The following is a 19,673-nucleotide window of genomic DNA, read 5'->3' on the forward strand; positions in this document are numbered from 1 at the left end:
ATACATTCGCTCTCAACGCTTTCGGTGGGTACGCACTGTAAATCTAAAAGTTTTGGAGTTGTGTTGAGAAACGGTTTCGTAAGGTACTACTTTCACTCCAAACCATTACCAGCTAAGGCTAAAAGTTAAGCTAACAGTTCCTGTAGCTGTAATACTAACTTAACTACTACACAACATTAGCTTGAGAGGGGGAGCATGTTAAAATGTGTTCAAAATGTTTCAAGGCCCCATTTATGCGACGTTTCATCTGAAAACGCTAAAACGCTGTGAAAAAAATCCGTTTACACAGAAACGCTGAGGGGCTGAAAATGCTGTAGTGAGCATGCCAGGCCTGTAGGTGGAGCTATAACTGTCTTGTCCAGAAGCAGCTTTTGGTAGATCTCCTCTGAAGTAGAGTTGAGCCGATCATCTGGTGAATCGGTGAATGCTCAGAGCAGAAGTGGAGCAACAGATGCTCATTTTGTTAAAGACAGTCACAGATTCAGCAGATTAGGCAGCACAAGCTCAACACGGTAGTCCATGAACCCCGGCTTACTGTTTACACGGCAACAGTGGAGGCATCAATTTAGAAAAATCCCACTCTGGAGGTCGTTTTCAAAAGTTTGCGTTTAGGTCGGCTAAAACACAACAAAACTTTTGCGTTTCGCCCTAAAACCACTTGTAAACGGCCCCTAAATGTAGTTGGTTGCTTCAAAGCTAACTGTAGTCAAAGACATATATAAACCACACTCAACAAAAGTGTCTTTTTTTAAATCTTGGAGTTTTTAAAATTGTGTTGACATGAAACATTAAAAAGTGCAGCAGTTGGTAAAAACAGTTAGCAGCAGGCTAAAAGTTAAGCTAACAGTACCTGTAGCTAGAATGTGAGGAGACGCATCGGGTGTATTTCAGCCGTTAAACTCAGGATTTCTTAAAATTAAAGAAAACAGATCCAGTTATTTGTAAGCAAAATCACAAGATTTGTTTAAATTTATAGGTTTGGTGAAATGATGCGTTTTCTTTCCTTTAAAATACTTAAAATTCATGCTTTTTTTGATGATTTATTTAACGTTTTAACATTGTTGTATTTCACTACTTACTTTATTTTTTTAGTTTTTATTTATTTTTATTATTAGACTTAAAACGGCATTAAAAAGATAAAAGCCACAACTACTTCAAGCTAACTTTTAGATAGTAAATTGTTTAATTTTTATCTTAATGGCAAAAAACTGCAGGTTGCCCCTTTAAAACTGTGGAAAAGATGACAGAAGAAAGACCATTTTTCAGTATAAGGAAGTTTTAGTATAAGCTGTCCCCAGAAAAGGATTTTAAAAACTAAAAAATGTTTATGAAAAGAACTTTCTTTCAACTAAAAAAGTTATGTAATGCATAAAAATCAGAAATTGAAACACTTTTTTCTTCGTAGTCTCAGGAGGAAGTTGTTTTGAAAGTGTGATTAGTTTGAAACTGTTTCGTCTTTAGTTTTTTCACTCATGGGAGAGACTGCATCAAATATTTTCCTCAGCTTCCTTAAAGATTGATGCAGTCCGTGCAAAACCTTGAACTGAATAAATCTATATCAGGAATCAAAAAAACGACTCTCAGTTTTTGACAGGCCCTCCCACCACACAGGACACAACTCTAAATCCAGCTCGCTTCACATTCAGACACAACCTGTTCACCCAAACACGCCAGCAGGGACTGAAACACACGCGTACGTATCCACACATACACATATAGCTCATTTGTCCCAGGGTGTTTCAAAAATATTACGTGGCACAAGATAAACGGTTGTTAAATATGGAGCTCAATGTGTCCTCTGAATCACTGATCAAAAATCCCCACCGTGTGTTTGTCCCCTGGCACGCAGCGCTCAGATTGAGTAGCATTAGCCTGTTAAAATTAGCGCCTCTCTTTCAAACGGATGATGACTGCATGTCGAATCCTGAAGGCCTGCTGGCTCGTCTTTAATGAGAACGAAGGAGGCGCACAAACACACGGCAGAAGCTCTCCATAAATCCATAAGTTCAGGTCAAGGGGAGCTCTCAAAGTTGGTCAATTAAAGACACCCTGTTTATCGTTTGTCACCAGGGGGGGCGGACCAACCTGCTGTTTCTCCTATCAGAATCTTAATTGCTGTGTAATTACCTAACGACTTGTGTCATCATGCAGGGTGTGCCCACGGACAGAATTGGGATTAAGTTTATTCACTCGCTGCGGCGGGAAACTGCAGCCAATGACGCGTCATAACCGTGATTTATTAACACTCTCAAAGTCGTCTCGCTTCTTCTCGCTGCGGCGCAACATAACAGATTGGGAATGTTAATATTTGTGGTGCAACAAGCAAGCTGCAGTTTCTCTCCTCCCATGCGTGAGCTGGAAGTATGAAGCCGAACATATGTGCCTTAAACCCACGGAGGGTTTGTGTTTGCACAGTTTCCTACACGCTCTCTCATCACGTTACCGTGAAGCACTAACACCTTGTTAATTGCGTACGCGGGGCATCGTTTATAAGCTTGAGGGAAAGAGTTGAGGAAGGAAAAGAGATGATTGTAGATAAAATGGAGACACTCAATTTTCTCCACAGCCCACACTGTAGTGAAGCGCTCATTAATCACCTAAACTAATGAAAGACACGATGCTCTCCAACTGCCTCTGCTGGGTACGGAGCAGAGAGGTTCTGTATTAGAGCTCATCTGCCCCTAATAGACCTGTGGTGGTGCTCTGTGATGAACCACACTTGTACTTGCAAGTCCAGAGAACGGTGTCATCTGAATCTGTGTCCTCTGTGTGAGCTGAGACAGTTTTTAACCTTAAAATCTAAAGCGACAGAGTCAAAAGCAGTGATCTAAGAAAGTTTAAAGAGGGGTATCGTGTTTATTCTTTAGGTATGATTTACAGCTCAAAACATCCTTATTATTCTCATATTGCTGTTTTTGGAAACCCTTATTTCAGCCTCTTTATAGATAAAATGTTTTTTTTAAGCTGCTGTCTCTTCAACCCCTCATCTTTTTTTCCCACCGGCCATAACCCTTCACCAACACTCACCTATTGTGTGCCATCTTCATGGTACGGTTCATATCTGTGTCTTTATTCATATTCATAATGTATACCACTGTATATGGAATAGAATAGAATAGAATAGAATAGAATAAAAAATACTTTATGTATCCCCATGCAGCAATCAATAAAACAAAAGTAAGAAAGTGTATAGAAAGTGCAAAAAGCTCCATAAGAAAATAGATGCTGACAGCTTGTCCATCATTGTCCAGTCAGCCAGTCTCCACCTCCACAGGGTCCAGGACTGAGCTTCTTCAGCAGTCTGTTCAGTCTCTGTCTCCTGGATCCTGTCTGCTCACAGCAGGTGAAGCTCTTCCAATGTGGCGTTGGTGTCTGGTGTTAGCTCTGTTAGCCATGTCTGTGAATAGCATGATGCTACTCTGCCTTCTGGTATTCCCTCTGTTGCTGGGTTAGCACAGCTAGCTTGTCCATCTTATTGGAGATAGATCTTACGTTCCCAATAACAATGGATGGAAGGACAGGTCCATGTCGTCACTTCTTAGCTCACACCTGAGAACCAGCACGTCGTCCTCACTTCCTTCTCCTCACCTTGTGGGGAAACATCAGGCCTAGCACCAGTTAGCATTGACATGTTACAGGCTGCTAACAGCTGATTCCACATGTAAAACATCACGGCCATGCTCTAATGTTATTTGATATTTATTCATGGGTTTGCATTGACAAAGGGAAATAACAGAAGTCTAAATCTGTTTTAATAATCTAATAAGGACTTAAAACATTTCGTAACGACAGGTCTAATCAGTTTGATCATTTACCTCCTCTTTTTCAATGACATCACTGTCGTCTTCACATTTCATAAAGCATAATTGATGCCCAAAACTCATAGTAAGGCTAATTTTTATCAACGATAAGGCTGTTTCACTTGAAGTACAAAAACCACAAATAGTCAAAAGGCAATTCCCTCGTCCCTTTCCCACTGTTAGTGACACATTATTAATGAGAAATCACTTTGTAATTAGGTTAATAGCCCATTAAATTACTTCCCTCCCCTTTATTCCAATAAGTGTCATGAATAAAAAAAAGTTGAATCCACTTTTGTAATGTGACACACACCGAAGAGTTAATGATTTTAAGACTCAGATCGATGTGATTCTTTACTTTCTCCCAGACTCTCTGTTGGACAGCACTGTGAGGAAAAGTAAAACTGTAAAAAGAGGGTAAATGACTGGCAGCTACATTATCAAGATCACACACCTTCAGTGCAGTGACAATGCAAAGAGTTCTGCAGAAAAATACCTTTTGTTGCTGTTGAATTTTGTAACCATGAGTGAGGAGGGAACACAGTAGATATAAAACTCAGATTTACTTTAAAGTGATTCTCCAGGATGGAACAAGTTGGGTCCTCTCACAAGGTTTAGGGCAGAAATTACCCCTACAGCAGTGTTTTTGTGCAGCAGAAGCCCAGAGCGCTCGCACCAAACACCCCCTCCCTGCTCCTCTGCAGGTTTCCTCTGCACTCAGACGGGGCCATATTTTACTTGACCAAAAACACAAATAAACGGACTCCCACTGAAAAAATCTGATATCAGTCTGCATTCACGCTTTATTTAGAGAATTTTCAGCACGTTACTTTCACACAAAAACACTGCTAAATAAGGCTCTAGTTCTCATCATGTTGTAGAACGGCGCTACCTCCGCTGCAGAGCCACAGCTGGCTACGAGGTGCTCGCCCCTTAGTTTATCAGTCTGAGCGCGCGGCCAGATATAAACAAATGCAGGTAGTCTGCCAGGACGAAGAGACACGATGGGGCAGAAGAGCAGGGAGGGGGTGTTTGGTGTGAGCGCTCTGGGCTTCTGCTGCACAAAAACACTGCTGTAGGGGTAATTTCTGCCCTAAACCTTGTGATAGGACCCAACTTGTTCCATCCCGGAGGATCACTTTAAGGTGTTGCATGGGGGGAACAGGCTGCCTGTGCAACACTACATGGACCTATTGCGTAATCTTTATTACAATACATTTTAATTTACCAACATGGCATAGCACATCACCACATCTTCTTTTTTAACACAAAACACACTGTAAAAATCACTGGATATATGGTCCGCGCCTTGGAGCACAGACAGCTGGTCTGTGCCATAAAGCACAGACATGATGTGCCCCCTGTACAGCAGGGTCTCATATCCACAGTGTTCCCTCCTCACTCATGGTTACAAGCACTGTCACAACGAAAATGCCTTTACTATGAAATATCACGAAAATAGGAAATTTAGGACACAAACTGATGACGTATGAGAAGAAAGTGTGTCCAGGAGAGGAGCAGTGTGTTCTGTTTGCAGGTTTTTTGGTTTTAAAAATCTGTCTTTGATCAAGGAACAGTTTATTGTTAAAGCGTAACCATTAGTGCAACCATGAGTGAGGAGGAAATAGGGTGCAGCTGCAAATGCTACATGAAGCTAATAAGATTTACCTGCAAATTCCAGTTAATTGTATTTTTTGTATGCTATTTTTGAAAATCAGAAAATACTAACTAACGAAAAACTTAGGATTTCTTTTTACAGTGAACAGATGCAGCACTTTTGGTCTAGATTTGACCTTGTAAATGTGAAGACGACCTTTAGCGTGCTGATTTCCGCTGACCACACAAGCACCTGAATGCAGCATGTGCTTCTGCAGACCTCAGAATAAATAAGGTCTTCGGGTCCCTTGTTTTGTTTCATAACGGCGTATGCTCGCTTCTCTCTTTGACATTTCCGCTCAGCCAAGTTTTTTGAATAATGCACAGTGGTTTTGCATAGCTAAATGTCACGCCCACTGCAGTCTGGCAGAGGATTCTGGGAAATCTCAGTTAATTTCTGGTTAAGGAGAGCGGACCACCAGGGGCTCCTGCAGCGATGCACTCGAAAGCCCGCCTGAGAAAGAGCAGCATCCTGAGTACCTGTCTCATTACATCAATTAGGCTGCAGAAGACGAGGAACCAAACATACGACTCATGCTACTCTAAATTTAAATGCACAGGTTAAAACGGAGGATGCTTTGAGTCTGTTTACCAGGAAAAGGCCGCTTTAGAATGAGAAAGAGCAAACCAGGGCAAGCTTCTCCCAAACGCCTGCTTAAATGCCATGTTCAGCTCTCTAAGGTCATTAGTTAGAAAAATCTATGGGAGAAAGTTGAGGCAGACAAACAGATAGAGAGTGGCGCTGGCTCCAGCTCCGGCTTCTGCAGCCCTCTAATCTCTCTGGTGGGCTGTATTTGTTGCAGGCTAAGCCCTGAGATGCCGAGTCTGAACCAGCGTGATGGGAAATGAGCAGCGACAGAGAGAAAGGGAAGTGGAGAAGAGCAGAAAAGACAGATGTAGTTAGTGAGACTGAATCTCACCATGTAATTCTTCCTGCTGATCCCATTCAGCACGCCTCACTTATCTCCACCAAACCAGTGCACTTATTTTACACTAAAATAAACAGAACGATGAACAATGTGCACTCCCTGCCTGCCTGGCTCCATTCGGAGTCCCATCCTCGCTGACAGCCGGTTTGAAAAGGTTTCAACCTTTCCCTTGATGCAAATTAGTTTAGACAGCAAAAACTTAGCATGAGCAACTGGGAGCATCAGAAAAGTGGAAACGAAAGAGGATGTTTCCCTGCTTACAAACAGCAGATATGAAAAAGATCTGCAGGAAAGAATTAAATAAAACGTTGTTTTTCAAAGAGTGGAGGGAAAAGAAACATGCACCTTTTTATGTCTGCTGATACAAATTGCCAGGAACTGAAGGCGCTGCTTTAGTTTCTGGCAGAGGGAACTAAGGGAGCACAGCTGTAAATAAGCATCACACAGGGAGTGAAGAAGCATTTATGAATTAATTTTGCATCAAAATCCAGAACATGTTTGCACAGAATAAGATTTTGGTATCCAAACATTTTGTTTCCATGTGAAGCACAAACAGCAAAGTCAACCAGCCGGACCTCCCAACACTCCTGTTTTTCTGCAGGAGTCTCCCGTTATTTCACCCTGTCCCTCAAATTTTCCTGTTGATACTGTAACGGTCTAGATCAGAGATCTGCAACCTTTACTTTCATAGGAGCACATTTGAATAAAAGTCATTCAGGAGCCACAAAAATTACTTTATCTCTAGACTGATACTTTAGTCATGAAAATCCATACATAGCTTAAAAAAAAAAAAAAAAAGTAAACAATGATTCTAAACAAGATTTTTTTTTTTAATTTTGAGTTTGTACATGTGATGTCTTAGTTTTTCTTCATTAATAATAAACTTGCAAAAATAAAGAAAGAAAAAAAAGCCAAATTTAAAAATAATGTAATTCAAAAAATTGTGAAAAAAAAAACAATAAATGACTTAGACTAAAAAAATAAATGGAAAATAATGGAAAAAGTGCCAAAAAAAAAGAAATTAAAAAAAAAATTAAAAATAAAAATGGAGAAAAAATACAAAAAGTAATTAATGCAATTTGCCAAAAAAAAAAGGAAATTTAATAAATTGCAAAAATTTCATTTTTTTTTTAAAAAAAATACCTAGTTTTATGACATAAATTAATAATTTTGCTTTACCCGTCATTTATTGCTGTTTGCTAACATCCTTCCACATATTAAGCATGTTTATTTAACTGGCACGTTGGCAGTTTTCAAATTTGATCCTTTATTTAGTTTTGGTTTATAAGCTGGGTTGGAAAAAAGCTGAGTTGTCAGATCCCCTGCAAAAATCCTAAAAACTGACTCGCATGTGGTGTGCATTTTAAAAAAAATTTGGCTTCTGACATAGTCATCTTCATCATCATTATTCAATTTTTTTACTTGGTCCGGGGTTTAAAAAACAACAAACTTAAAATCACAAAAAGTGGATATATCAAAGAATTGATATATATTTTTTAATTTTATAAACTTCTGCATATTCACATGTTGTAGAAATCCCTGAATCTGTCTGTAAACTAATCTAAACAGTCTATCCTTAGAACGGCTTCACGAGTGGTCCATGACAAGTTGGAGAGAGGGACCTCAAACATAAAGGTCTGCCCATTACTTTGCCCTTGACAGGCCTCCAGATGACTGGCCAATCAGAGTTAGGGGGTTTTTGGAGCGGGGGGGGGGGGGGGGGGGGGGGGGGGGGCCTTAAAAAAACAGTAGCTAAAATTAAGGGTTTCATGCAGAGGCTGATATAAGAGTTTTGTGAAACACTAGTCCAAGGAAATGATAACAAAAATGCACCATACCTTTAAAACTCTTTCTGATAGTTTTCTGTAGAATCTGCCTTGAATACACTTGAGTGTGTGTGATTTAAGGAGTTTGTGTGTATTATAATATATTGTCAAACTAAAGCTGGGGTAGAGTCTATGTTTTGTGCAGTTAACGACTTGAAACTTTTGCTGAATCACTCTGTTGATGTTCAGATATTCCAGAGGGAAATGTAAGAAGTTTTATATTTCAATCTATATCTTGTGTCTTCTTTGTGTCTCAGAGTTTATTGCCAGACAACATGAGCTACAACCTCCGTGGCTTCTGTCGCTGAAATCTTTGTTTCCTGTTCAGAAAGCAGAAACTGATGCTTTAGTTTCACTGACAGGATGAATTAACATATTGTCTGATCATCCTTACCGTGCCAATCCTGTACGAGGTAGGACAGACCACACCCACACACCGTGGCCTACCTGTGTTAAGTTAGAGAGCGACGCCACCATCAAACCGCAGCTGATTTACCCCAAACTGGTTCCCCTGAGGCTCCGAGCTACAGTTCAGGATTTCCTTTTCTGCCTTTTTCTTTGGTTTTGTTTCCCTCTTCTCTTCATTAAAACTGGGTGCACATATGCATTAATAAATTCATTTCCTTGGCCCGAAGGAAGAAATGTTCCTTTGGACTGAGTTATGAAGCCTTTTTTGGACATCAAAAAGTTGTCTGGCTGGACTCGGTCTGAGCATGCTCTGTCACACCCGTCCAACTGCTCGTTAAAAGAAATTACTAATCAGCCAATCACATGGCAGCATGTAGACATGGTGAAGAGGATCTGCTGCAGTTCAAAGCGAGCATCAGAATGAGGAAGAAAGGTGATTTAAGGGACTTTGAACGTGGCATGGTTGTTGGTCTGAGTATTTCAGAAACTGCTGATCTACTGGGATTTGAACCCACAACCATCTCTAGGGTTTACAGAGAATGGTCCCAAAAAGAGAAAATATCCAGAGAGCAGCAGTTCTGTGGGTAAAATGCCTTGTTGATGCCAGAGGTCAGAGGAGAATGGACAGACTGGTTGGAGCTGATAGAAAGGCAACAGTAACTCAAATAACCACTGGTTACAACCGAGGTCTGCAGAAGAGCATCTCTGAACACACAACACGTCCAACCTTGAGGCAGATGGGCTACAGCAGCAGAAGACCACACCGGGTGACCCTCCTGTCAGCTAAGAACAGGAAACTGAGGCTACAATTCACACAGCAACACCAAAACTGGACAATAGAAGATTGGAAAAACGTTGCCTGGTCTGATGAGTCTGGATTTCTGCTCCACATTCAGATGGTAGGGTCAGAATTTGGCCTCAACAACATGAAAGCATGGATCCATCCTGCCTTGTATCAACGGTTCAGGCTGCTGCTGCTGGTGTAATGGTGTGGGGGAGATTTTCTTGGCTCACTTTGGGCCCCTTAGTACCAACTGAGCATGGTTTAAAGTCCACAGGAAAAAAAGAAAGAAAAGAGAAAAAAAGAGAAAAAAAGAAAAAACAAGAGGGGACAAAAGAAAAAAGAAAGAAAGCAAGGAAAAGAAGGGGGGGGGCAAAGAAAGAAAAAAGAAAGAAAAAAGGGAAAAAAGAAAGAAGAAAAAAGAGAAAAAGAAAAAGGAAAAAAAAAGAAAAAAAAAAGAAAAAAGGAAAAGAAAAAAAGAAAAAAAGGGAAAAAAGAAAAGGGAAAAAGGGAAAAAATGAAAAAACATAAAAAAGGGAAAAAAGAAAAAAAAAAGAAAAAAAAAGTCCACAGCCTTCCTGAGTATTGTTGCTGACCATGTCCATCCCTTTATGAGCACAGTGTACCCATCTTCTGATGGCTACTTCCAGCAGGATAACGCTCCATGTCATAAAGCTGGAATCATCTCAGACTGCTTTCTTCAACATGACAATGAGTTCCCTGTACTCAAATGTCCTCCACAGTCCCCAGATCTCAATCCAATAGAGCACCTTCGGGATGTGGTGGAACGGGAGATTCTCATCATGGATGTTCAGACGACAAATCTGCAGCAACTGTTGATGCTATCATGTCAATATGGAGCAAACTCTCCGAGGAAGGTTTCTAGTATCTTGTTGAATCTATGCCACCAAGGATTAAGGCAGGTCTGAAGGCAAAAGGGGGTCCAACCCGGGACTAGCAAGGTCTACCTGATAAAGTGGCTAATGAGTGTATTTTATACTTGTATTCAATTTAACATTTCACTTGTGCTTCCATTTTGTAGTTTCTTATATCTTATTATTTTATCAAATATACACCTTTGAAATAGTAACTGTAACTAAATAGCAATTTCTGATTCTGATTCGGAAAAAATCTGCACGTAAACCCAGGCTAATGTTATAAGTCAGAGCTCATCTTTTTTTTCTGATGTTTTCTCAAGATAATTTGATAAATTTGATAAAAATCTTCTAACTGATGAAAGTAATCAAATTTAAAAAACAGTCTAAATCTGAAGATAACAGTTGAAATGAACTCGTTATCTCAAGAGAACTGAGAAAATCAAACGTATTTAATCGTGAGCTTTTAGGGCTTCCGTAGAGAGGAACTAACGAATCTTGGATCTTGTGTTTCAGTGTTTTTTCTTTATTGTCGTATTGAGAGGTTTCCATCGCCTCGACGCTGTGGAGTAACCTCCAATGTAACACAACCAGATGTGACTGTGAACTCGATGGCTTGTTTTTATTGTATTCTGTGGCTCACACGTCATCAAAGACCCCACACACACACGCACGCACACACACACCCTTTCCTCTCTCAAAGACCTCCCAAGATGGCAAAGAAACAACACCCAACACTCTATAGAAACTCAATTTGCTTGGTAAACAAATAGGATTTACAGGGCACGGCTGTAATAACACCCTCAGAGCTCCTCCTAAACAAAAACACACTTGCTCTAAATCCATTTCTCCTTGGGTTTTCTCCCCCATATTTCTTTTCCTCCCTCCATCTGATGTTAGAGCCATCACAAGCTATTGAAAAATAACCACTATGTTTGAAAAGGCCACTCATCCCACTTTGCTGAAGAGGGAACACTGAATGACGCACGAGTACAAACAGAAAGGAGAAATGTTTAAAAGTGGATGACGAAACCACCTGCCTGTCTTTCAGCGTGCAAACTCTGTGCTCCCGTCCTTTACAAACCTCTCCATTAATGAAGAACCTGGATGTTTGTAAATTTGGTAGAAAGAGGACGAGGCTGGAGAGATGAGGACGATGCTTCGCTGAGTGTGGCTGAGGACATCTTATTCAGAAAAGACCAGTCTCCTTCTTTCTTTTATGGAAATGCTGTTTTTTTCTGTCCCTGACAAACAAGTGAGGCTGAGAGGTGGAAAAAGTACAACCAAAATACTGAGCATGAGTAATATTTCAAGGTTTCTCTTCTTGAATAAAATGCTGTTTTTGCTGCCAGCTTTTAAATTAAATCCCCAACATTTGACACAAAGTCAGTCGACTTCTTTCCGTACTGAAATTGATTCCTGTAAAATTAAACCGGTGCTGTCAAACAATTCAATATTTTCCTTTTTTCAATTGAGATGTATCACTGAGTTTCAGTAGGCAGCCATGATTAATCACTTTTTTCTTGTTTTGGTTGAGGACAGGACCTTAGACACAGCAGGAAAAGACGATGGCGATCGCTACCCTTCCTCTCCAAGATCCTTGAACGTACCGTTGCCGCTCAAATCAAGACTCACCTCACCAACAACAACCTTTACGAACACTTTCAATCTGGATTCTTCACTCACCACAGCACTAAAACTGCCCTCCTTAAAGTCACAAGTGAACTCCTCCTCTCCTCCGACTCTGGTGTACTTTCCATCCTTATCCTCCTGGACCTCACCGCCGCTTTCAACACAATCAATCATGACGCCCTCACTTGGCTGACTTTGTACCTCAGTGACCGGAAACAATTCATTTTCATCTACTACCCCCCTATCCCAAGGCGTCCCTCAGGGTTCGGTGCTCGGTCCCCTCCTCTTTATCCTCTACCTTCACTCCTCGGTCAGATTATCCAACGTCATGGTCTCCTCTGACCCAGTCCGCCCTCTCTAGCTGCCTCTCTGACATCAGCTCCTGGTTGCAAAGTAATCTTCTCAAACTCAACTTCTCAAAATCAGACATTCTTTTGATCGGTCTGAACTCCTTTACTTCCACCTCACCTTTCCAAACTCCACCCTCTTACCTTCTTCCCATTGCCGTAACCTTGGAGTCATCTTCGACAACAAGCTCACTTTCTCACAACACATTAAAGCAGTCACAAAAACAGCTTTTCCTCCATCTTATGAACATCGCCTTTGCTGAAACCCTCCTGATCTCATCAGGCATCAACTACTGTAATAACATTCTTTATGGCACAGCCGCGAACTGCCCAAACAAACTTCAGTACATTCAAAAATACGGGTAAGATGGCAAAAAAATTTGCCATCTTACCCGTACCCGCTCCCATAGGCACATGACTCCCATCCTTCAAGATCTCCACTAGCTTCCTGTCCGATACCATATCGAGTTTAAAATCCTCCTTCTTACCCACAAAGCACTCCACAACCAGACCCCTCATACCTCACTGACATACTCCACCCCTACACCCCTTCCTGCACCCTCTGTTCCTCAGTCACAAACCTCTTCACCGTCCCTAGGACCAAGCACCGAACCTGGGGATACAGAGCTTTCTTTGCTGGAGGAGAATGCCGAAGTTGAAGAGCCATCACTGCTCTGTTTTTGGCTGTAAACAGCTACATAGTTCCATGTTCAAGCTTCCCATCTCAGAAGAAGACAGACTAAGTGTCTAGAGTTCATTTATCAGGAAATGTTGCAGCTACACTCAGTAAAACTGTGCATGTGTGTGCTAGTCACTTCACGGCCGACTGCTTTTCCAACTTTGGACAGTCCAACAGAGGGCTAGCCAATAGACTGGTCCTGAATCCAGGCGCATTACCAACCATCCTCCAACAAACCTGGGACCCTGGAAATGTGAGAATTTTAAATGCTGTGTGCTGTGGAGCAGATGGAAGAGCTTTTCCTCAGTGTCCCCCCTGTCTCTGTGTTAGCTTCAGGATGCTAACTTTAGCTGCAGTTAGCCTGTTGTTTTAGCCTGTAATGTTACGGTAAACGAGCTTCTCTGTTTTCTAAACATTGTGCACTCGGAGCTCGTGGCGCCGCTCTCAGTGACGTGGAAGAGTGGGGCGGTATCAGCGGTGGCTCATTTACATATGGAGGCCACGCCCACTAAATCAGAGCGTTCTGAACAGAGGGGCTATGAGAGCCTGGAAACAATGCTGCTGTGCTTGATTTATTGGCTTTTTGGACCAAAACATGTTACTACCATTTCATGAAGACATCAATGATCCAGATTAAACTGCAGGAAAGCAGCAGGATGTATAAACCTTTTTTACATCTTTAATCTTTTTACATCTATTCATCTATTCATCGTACATTGAGTTGTTTAGCCGTGTAGTCTCTGGAAAGTCGGATTTTAGCTTTCTTACAGCCTAAACTGTATCCTCTCTGTCCACGTAAGCCTGTTCCTTTGATGAAACAGCACAAGAAGAAAAAAAACATGTTGGTGATGCATAAAGTTTGCAGGAGAATGTGACTGTGCATGCGTGCATTTCTGTGTCATTTGAATGACGGGTAGATGTGCGCTTGTGATGCTTCGCCATATCAAAAAAACATTTTTGCTGTTGTCCAAATTCATCCGATGAGATGAATGCCTCAAGTGTTTGGTAAGAAACAACAAAATATTGGTGTTTTAAAACTCACTGTCACACCTAAAATAAAGGGAACACGAGGAGGAGGAAGGAGAGGAGGTGAAGGAAGTTGAGAGAGAAAAAACTTTGTTTCTTTTGACTTTTATTTTTGATACTTAAGTGCTTTTATCTTGAAGGACTTTAAGCGTTTTACTCAAGTGTTTTTTTAGTTGGTGACTTTCACTTTTACAGGAGGAGATTTCGAGTTGCGTGTTGTTACTTTTACACCACTCTGAGTGCCAGCATGAATTATTGAATTTGGCATCTGGTGAATGAGACGTCTGTGTTCCAGGTGAACTTGATGAAAGTGACGATTTTCGGCATCCATCCCTCCAAGTTCATCACTTCCACATTTTTATTGAATTCAGTTAAAATAAGAGTGAGTGAAGTTTAATCGTCCTATATATATATTCTTTTATTTATTTGAGGTATTTTTTAAATTATTTGTTTAATATTATTATTATTATTCTTTATTAAAATTATTATTGTTGTTTTTTTAATTAATTTATTAATGGTTTTTTTTTTTTTACTCTCATTGTTTCACTTGACTCTTCTAATTCTTATAACGATATTTTATTATTAATTTATTTTCTAGTTATTATTGTTATTACTATTACTTTGTATGTGTATGTATGTGTATATAGCTTATTATTTTCTTTTCATTTTTTCTAAATATTTTAAATATTTTATTGAATTATTTTCTTTTCATTTTTTTTTTTCTTACCTTATTTCATTTATTTATTTATTTATTTTTCTTTTTTCTCTTTTTTTCTGAAAAACTTAATGCAGATTTGGCCTTTTTTTGGCCTTTTTTTTATGCATGTTCATTGCAACAAATGGTAAATTTCTGCTCACCTCGTGCCAAAAATTCAATAATAAATAATGTTGAAAAAAAAAAAAAATAGTTTAATCGTCCTCCAAAGCTGATGAGAGGTTCAGTTTGGTTTTCTCTGAAGTGTCCTTCACAAGGTTTATGCCACATTTCAGAGCCGTAACTTTTTCTTTTATCGTCAATCAACACTTCTCACCTGTACTTGATCCAACGCTGCGTTCTTTCACCGTCTCATCGGCGCTGCAGAGTTCAGCACTCGAGTTTTTCTCTCTTGAGCTGAAACAAGGAAGAAGAGTCTGATTCCGCTCATTCCTCTGAGAACCCCGGCCCCACGGCTCCATGGGAAATCCCTGATTCATTAGGCCTGAACGAGCACTCATTGACTCATGGATAGAGTAATTCTTCTGGGATGTTTTGACGATTAGCGTGACGACGACGGTGGGAAAACACGTGAGGAGCGGGCGTGCAGTTTGTGATGATGCACGCCGAGGAGCTGATCGGATTGATAATGGCGTGGAGGGGCTCCCTCGACGCCTCGGCTTCCTCATATCACGCTCAGTCATCTTCACACCCAGTAAAGTCAGCACATTTCTGCTGCCATTAAATTTACGACGGCTCATTGGGGATCGGCGCGGCGCTATCAGTGTCATCGTAATGCCTTGTGAAATTCAAGAAAGATTCACTTCTGTATGCCTGGACTGATCATTATTACTAAATACTCTGTTTAAATGACGGGTATTTCATGCTTGGGAGACATGTATTATTCACCTCACTCAGCCGAGGAACTAATGATTTTTACCCAGAAGTCTCCACTTCATCAGGCAGCGGGATAATTGTTCCCCTTAATGGCTTTGTGATCAATTTAGCTTCACCGCCGTTATTCTATCCCTCAGTCTTGACTTACAGGTTGGAAGTTAAGAGGGTTTTTATTTAGTGATCGGAGACGACGCTCCGCAGTGACCCCGTGACTCCGGGCAGGAATTTCTCTTTCTCCAATATTCAGCGGCGTGAGCCGGTTTTCAAAATGCACAACGAGGAGCTTCACACTGAATCCCACTCCGGGCGATGCAGTGAGTGATGGGAAATTTAATGAGGAGTCTGCGAGACCTTATATGCCTGTGGATTATTTGCTGCGCGTTTGCTTGTTATTGGTGTTCTTCCAAGAAAAATCAACGCAATTATTGTTATCAAACCAAGCCGGAGCTGTTTGAGGCTCTTTGGAATCAAAAATATGATTGAAATTATTGTCAGATCGGAGATATCGGGACGCTCGCTGAATGCAAAACATGATGCACTGCAGCAGGAATGTTAAGTGGCATCCTGCAGTAGCACAAAACTCTCAATTAATTCCCTCAAAAATGCTTTAACGTTGATGAAAATTTAATGAATGTCTCCTGATTGCCATCCTCTGATAAATTTAGCCTTGTAATCATCTCGCCACTTGCTCCTTTTCTTTGTGTTTTTCCAAGAATGTTAGCTCTCATTACTCCGCCGTCCTCCGTAAGCTTTTAGTCAGTCAGTTATTAAATTAAAATGCCACATTGTGTTACGTCAACTTTCTGGCTGGCTCATTTTTAGAAGTTGCTGTTGCACAAACTTAGCGAGCACAGTGTAAGCTCCGAGGGGTGAATGTCAACTCGCTGTGCGACGTTTTTAAAGTCACTGCAGAGCCCGAGACTGAAAAATGGCTTTTACTCTGCAAAGTTTTCCTCCTTTAAAGTCACATATTGAATCAAATCTTTACATATATTGCACAGTTAATTAACATTTTCTCATTAAGCGCTGCCTATAGCTTACAGAAGATGAAACAAATCAAACTCAGAGTCGAATTCAGCAGAGATTTGGTGTGTATGTAAACTGACACATGTTGCACATGAACAAATCTCTTAAAGTGGCTCAGAGCTCTGAGTTGTTTTCCTAAGGTTTGTTTTGAGGACATCACAGTATTGGTAATCTCCCCCTCTCTTGTAAGGGGAATTGCTTTACTTCTTGAAGGTCTTTCTGACTGCATTTGGCTCTTATATTTCCCAAAGCAATTATAGTCGGAGTGAATTTAGTTGTCTTCTGCTCTCCTCGCTGGGCTGTGGGGAGTGTTTTCTTACTGGGCTGGAGCTGTGGAGCTGTGGAGCTGTGGAGCAGGGTGTTGGAGTGAAAAAAGCAGCAGTTTTGGTCAGAGACACAGCGCACTCTGCTGGCAGAGGAGGGAACGACAGCCTGGACAAAAACACAACATAAACAGCTGTATGTGAAAGAGTGTGAGTCATGCTTTCACCTCGCTCTGTTGCAGGTGTGTGTAAGTGCTCAGACTTCACCGCTGGCCTGACCTGTGAGCACTGCCTGGATGGTTACTATGGCAACGCCTTGAGTGGCACACCTGGTGACTGTCAGCCCTGTCCGTGCCCAGACCGGAGCAGCTGTGCTGAAATCAGAGCGACAGGACAGGTGGTGTGCACCAACTGCCCCGCGGGACAGACAGGTGAGCTGGATATGGAGCTGCGTTCACAGCTTCACACGGTGGATTAAAGGTTTCATATCGACAAAAAGACACGTGACTGGGCCCTACACTTTGACCAGGAAGCTAAAGGCTAGAGAGGCGCTAGCTTCACCTGGAAACAAGGTGGACACTTTTTATCCAGTTCCCTTTTTTCAATCTAAAATTATTTAATCTAAAGTCTGTTGCTTCATTTTAGTGGCTATTTTCATTTAAGCACACGTTTCTATCCAATGTTTTTACGAGTTTTGAGCTGGTTTCATTTATTTTATCTTATTTTAACATAAATATCACTTTGGCAGTACTAACATTTTATTCCATTTTAATGATTTTTAGTTTTTGGGGGTTTTTTTTGTTTTTTTTTTTTCTTTTAGAATGAATTTTAATATGACGTAGAGCCGTTTAGGCCATAAGAAAGATGCTGTCTTAAAGGACCCAGTATCAAATGAATTAATGAGTTTAATGAAGATAAAAACCAACAATCAGTAAAGACAGCACAAAAAACCTGACACTCTAAGAGTTTAAACAGTCAAACCTGTGGTGGGACTCAATTCAAACAATTAATCTGATTTATTTGAGGTTTTGTAATTGATTAAGCACAATATGTCACATTTTAGAAGCGTTTCAATATAAGACAAGTTCAATTGGATTTAGGTAGATGACATTGAAGTAGACATATGCATAAGGATTGGTCACAAATCAGATACTTTTATAGAATTCTGTCTGTGGTACCAGGTACCAATTCACAAATAGTACCATGTTTAGTTACCTAATAGCATTTTTGTGACTGTGAGGGAGGTAAGCAGTTTGTAATTTTTCATCTAGACATGACAACACAGCATTGAAAATGTATATATTGAAAAATAAATATTTATTTTATTTTTATTTTTAGTAATTTTATTTTATTTATTCATCAGTATTGTTAAATTGAAAAACTTTGAGATTTTATGAAATAAATTAATATTTATTGCCACATTAACACACAAAAGTACCAAATATTGGTACCATTGGGTACTGATACCAATTTCCAGGTATTAGGCACCGGTACTGTATGGTTTCAAATGTAAAAGGTACCCATCTCTATGTATACAAAAGCAACAAAATTATGTTTATTTTCAAATAGATACATTTTTTTAACGTAAGTACAGTTTAGGAATCATTGCTGTATCTCGAGCAGCCGATGTTTGCAAGGTTAAAATTAGAAACATTCTAAGTTTTTATTTTTAATGAATTTACAACTTTTTTTTAAACAATTAAAATTTTAAAAAATCTAAGAAATTTTCAAAACTGAAATAAAAAAAATTGCATATTTTTTAAATGGTGAAAAATATGACGAAACTGCAAACTTTGCAAACGTTTAAAGTAAAAAATCTTAATTTCTGTTTTCTTTTCCTTGTATTGCCATATATCAATCAAAAAAATATTTGAATTTCAAGAGTTTGCAAAAATTCCAAAAATATTTATTTGCAAACAAAAAATACAAAAGACCAAAACATTTTGAAATCTAAAAAAAAAAAAAAAACTAAAAATATTTAAATTCAAGAAATTTGGTAAAATTACATTTATTTATAAAACAATACTTGAATTTGATAAAATATATTGATAATTTCATTTGACTCAACACTTTTGTGATGTTTGCTAATGTTTTGCCACATATAAATCATGCATATTAATCTGGCACGTTGTCAGTTAAATGAATTCATCCACACAGAATTAAAATCAGTATTTTCTTCCAGATTAGTCTTTTTGTAGATGTAGTTATCTTCCCAGGGCTGTAAAACTTGAGGTTAGCCACAGGTGCATGGAAAGTTGGTGGGCTGTTGATGTTGTAGGAGGTGAAGTAGAGCGGTGGCAGGATTTATTGCAAACAAGGAGCCACTGTAAAGGAGCCAAAGAGCCGCAGGTTGAGGACCCTTGGTCATAAGTATCTCCAGTGTCTTCTGTGGCTCTGTTATAACACAGGACACTTCCCTGTTCTGGTATTTCTCTCATTTTCGTCCACTTCTTCCATCTCCCCCGTTGCATGAAGGGATGCGCTGTCAGATGTGTGAAGATGGTTACTACGGTGACCCTCTGGGACAGTCTGGCCCGCCTCGAGCGTGTCTGAGATGCGACTGCAACCACAACGTGGACTTCAACGCTTTGGGGATATGTGACCACATCAGCGGACGATGTCTGAAGTGTTTGGGACACACAGAGGGAGAGCACTGCGAACGCTGCCAGAGGGGGTACTACGGAGACGCCCTGAACCAGACGGCCGTGGAGAAGTGCAAGCGTGAGTAACCGAAGGAGAACGTAGGGGGAGGAATGTTTTTTTGTCCTCTTTTGCTCTGGTAATGCTGAACTTTTAACCTTCACTGTGCAGGGCAGAGAGCTCGACTCAGTGAT

General features: G+C 40.2%; 1 protein-coding gene across 1 annotated transcript in view; it reads left to right on the top strand.

The window, feature by feature from the left end:
• The window catches only part of lamc3 (laminin, gamma 3), a 199,428-nt gene that overhangs the window by 149,358 nt on the left and 30,397 nt on the right, over positions 1–19,673 (top strand). Inside the window, exons 13-14 of the mRNA XM_074690299.1 lie at positions 17,082–17,270; positions 19,315–19,560. Coding sequence (XP_074546400.1) covers positions 17,082–17,270; positions 19,315–19,560 — 435 coding nt within the window. The remainder of the gene's footprint in view (positions 1–17,081; positions 17,271–19,314; positions 19,561–19,673) is intronic.

The sequence above is a fragment of the Halichoeres trimaculatus genome, unplaced genomic scaffold (genome assembly GCF_033239565.1).
Source record: "Halichoeres trimaculatus isolate MK-OKI-2021-1 unplaced genomic scaffold, fHalTri1.1 fHalTri1_scaffold_16, whole genome shotgun sequence".
NCBI classification, from domain to species: Eukaryota; Metazoa; Chordata; class Actinopteri; order Labriformes; family Labridae; genus Halichoeres; species Halichoeres trimaculatus.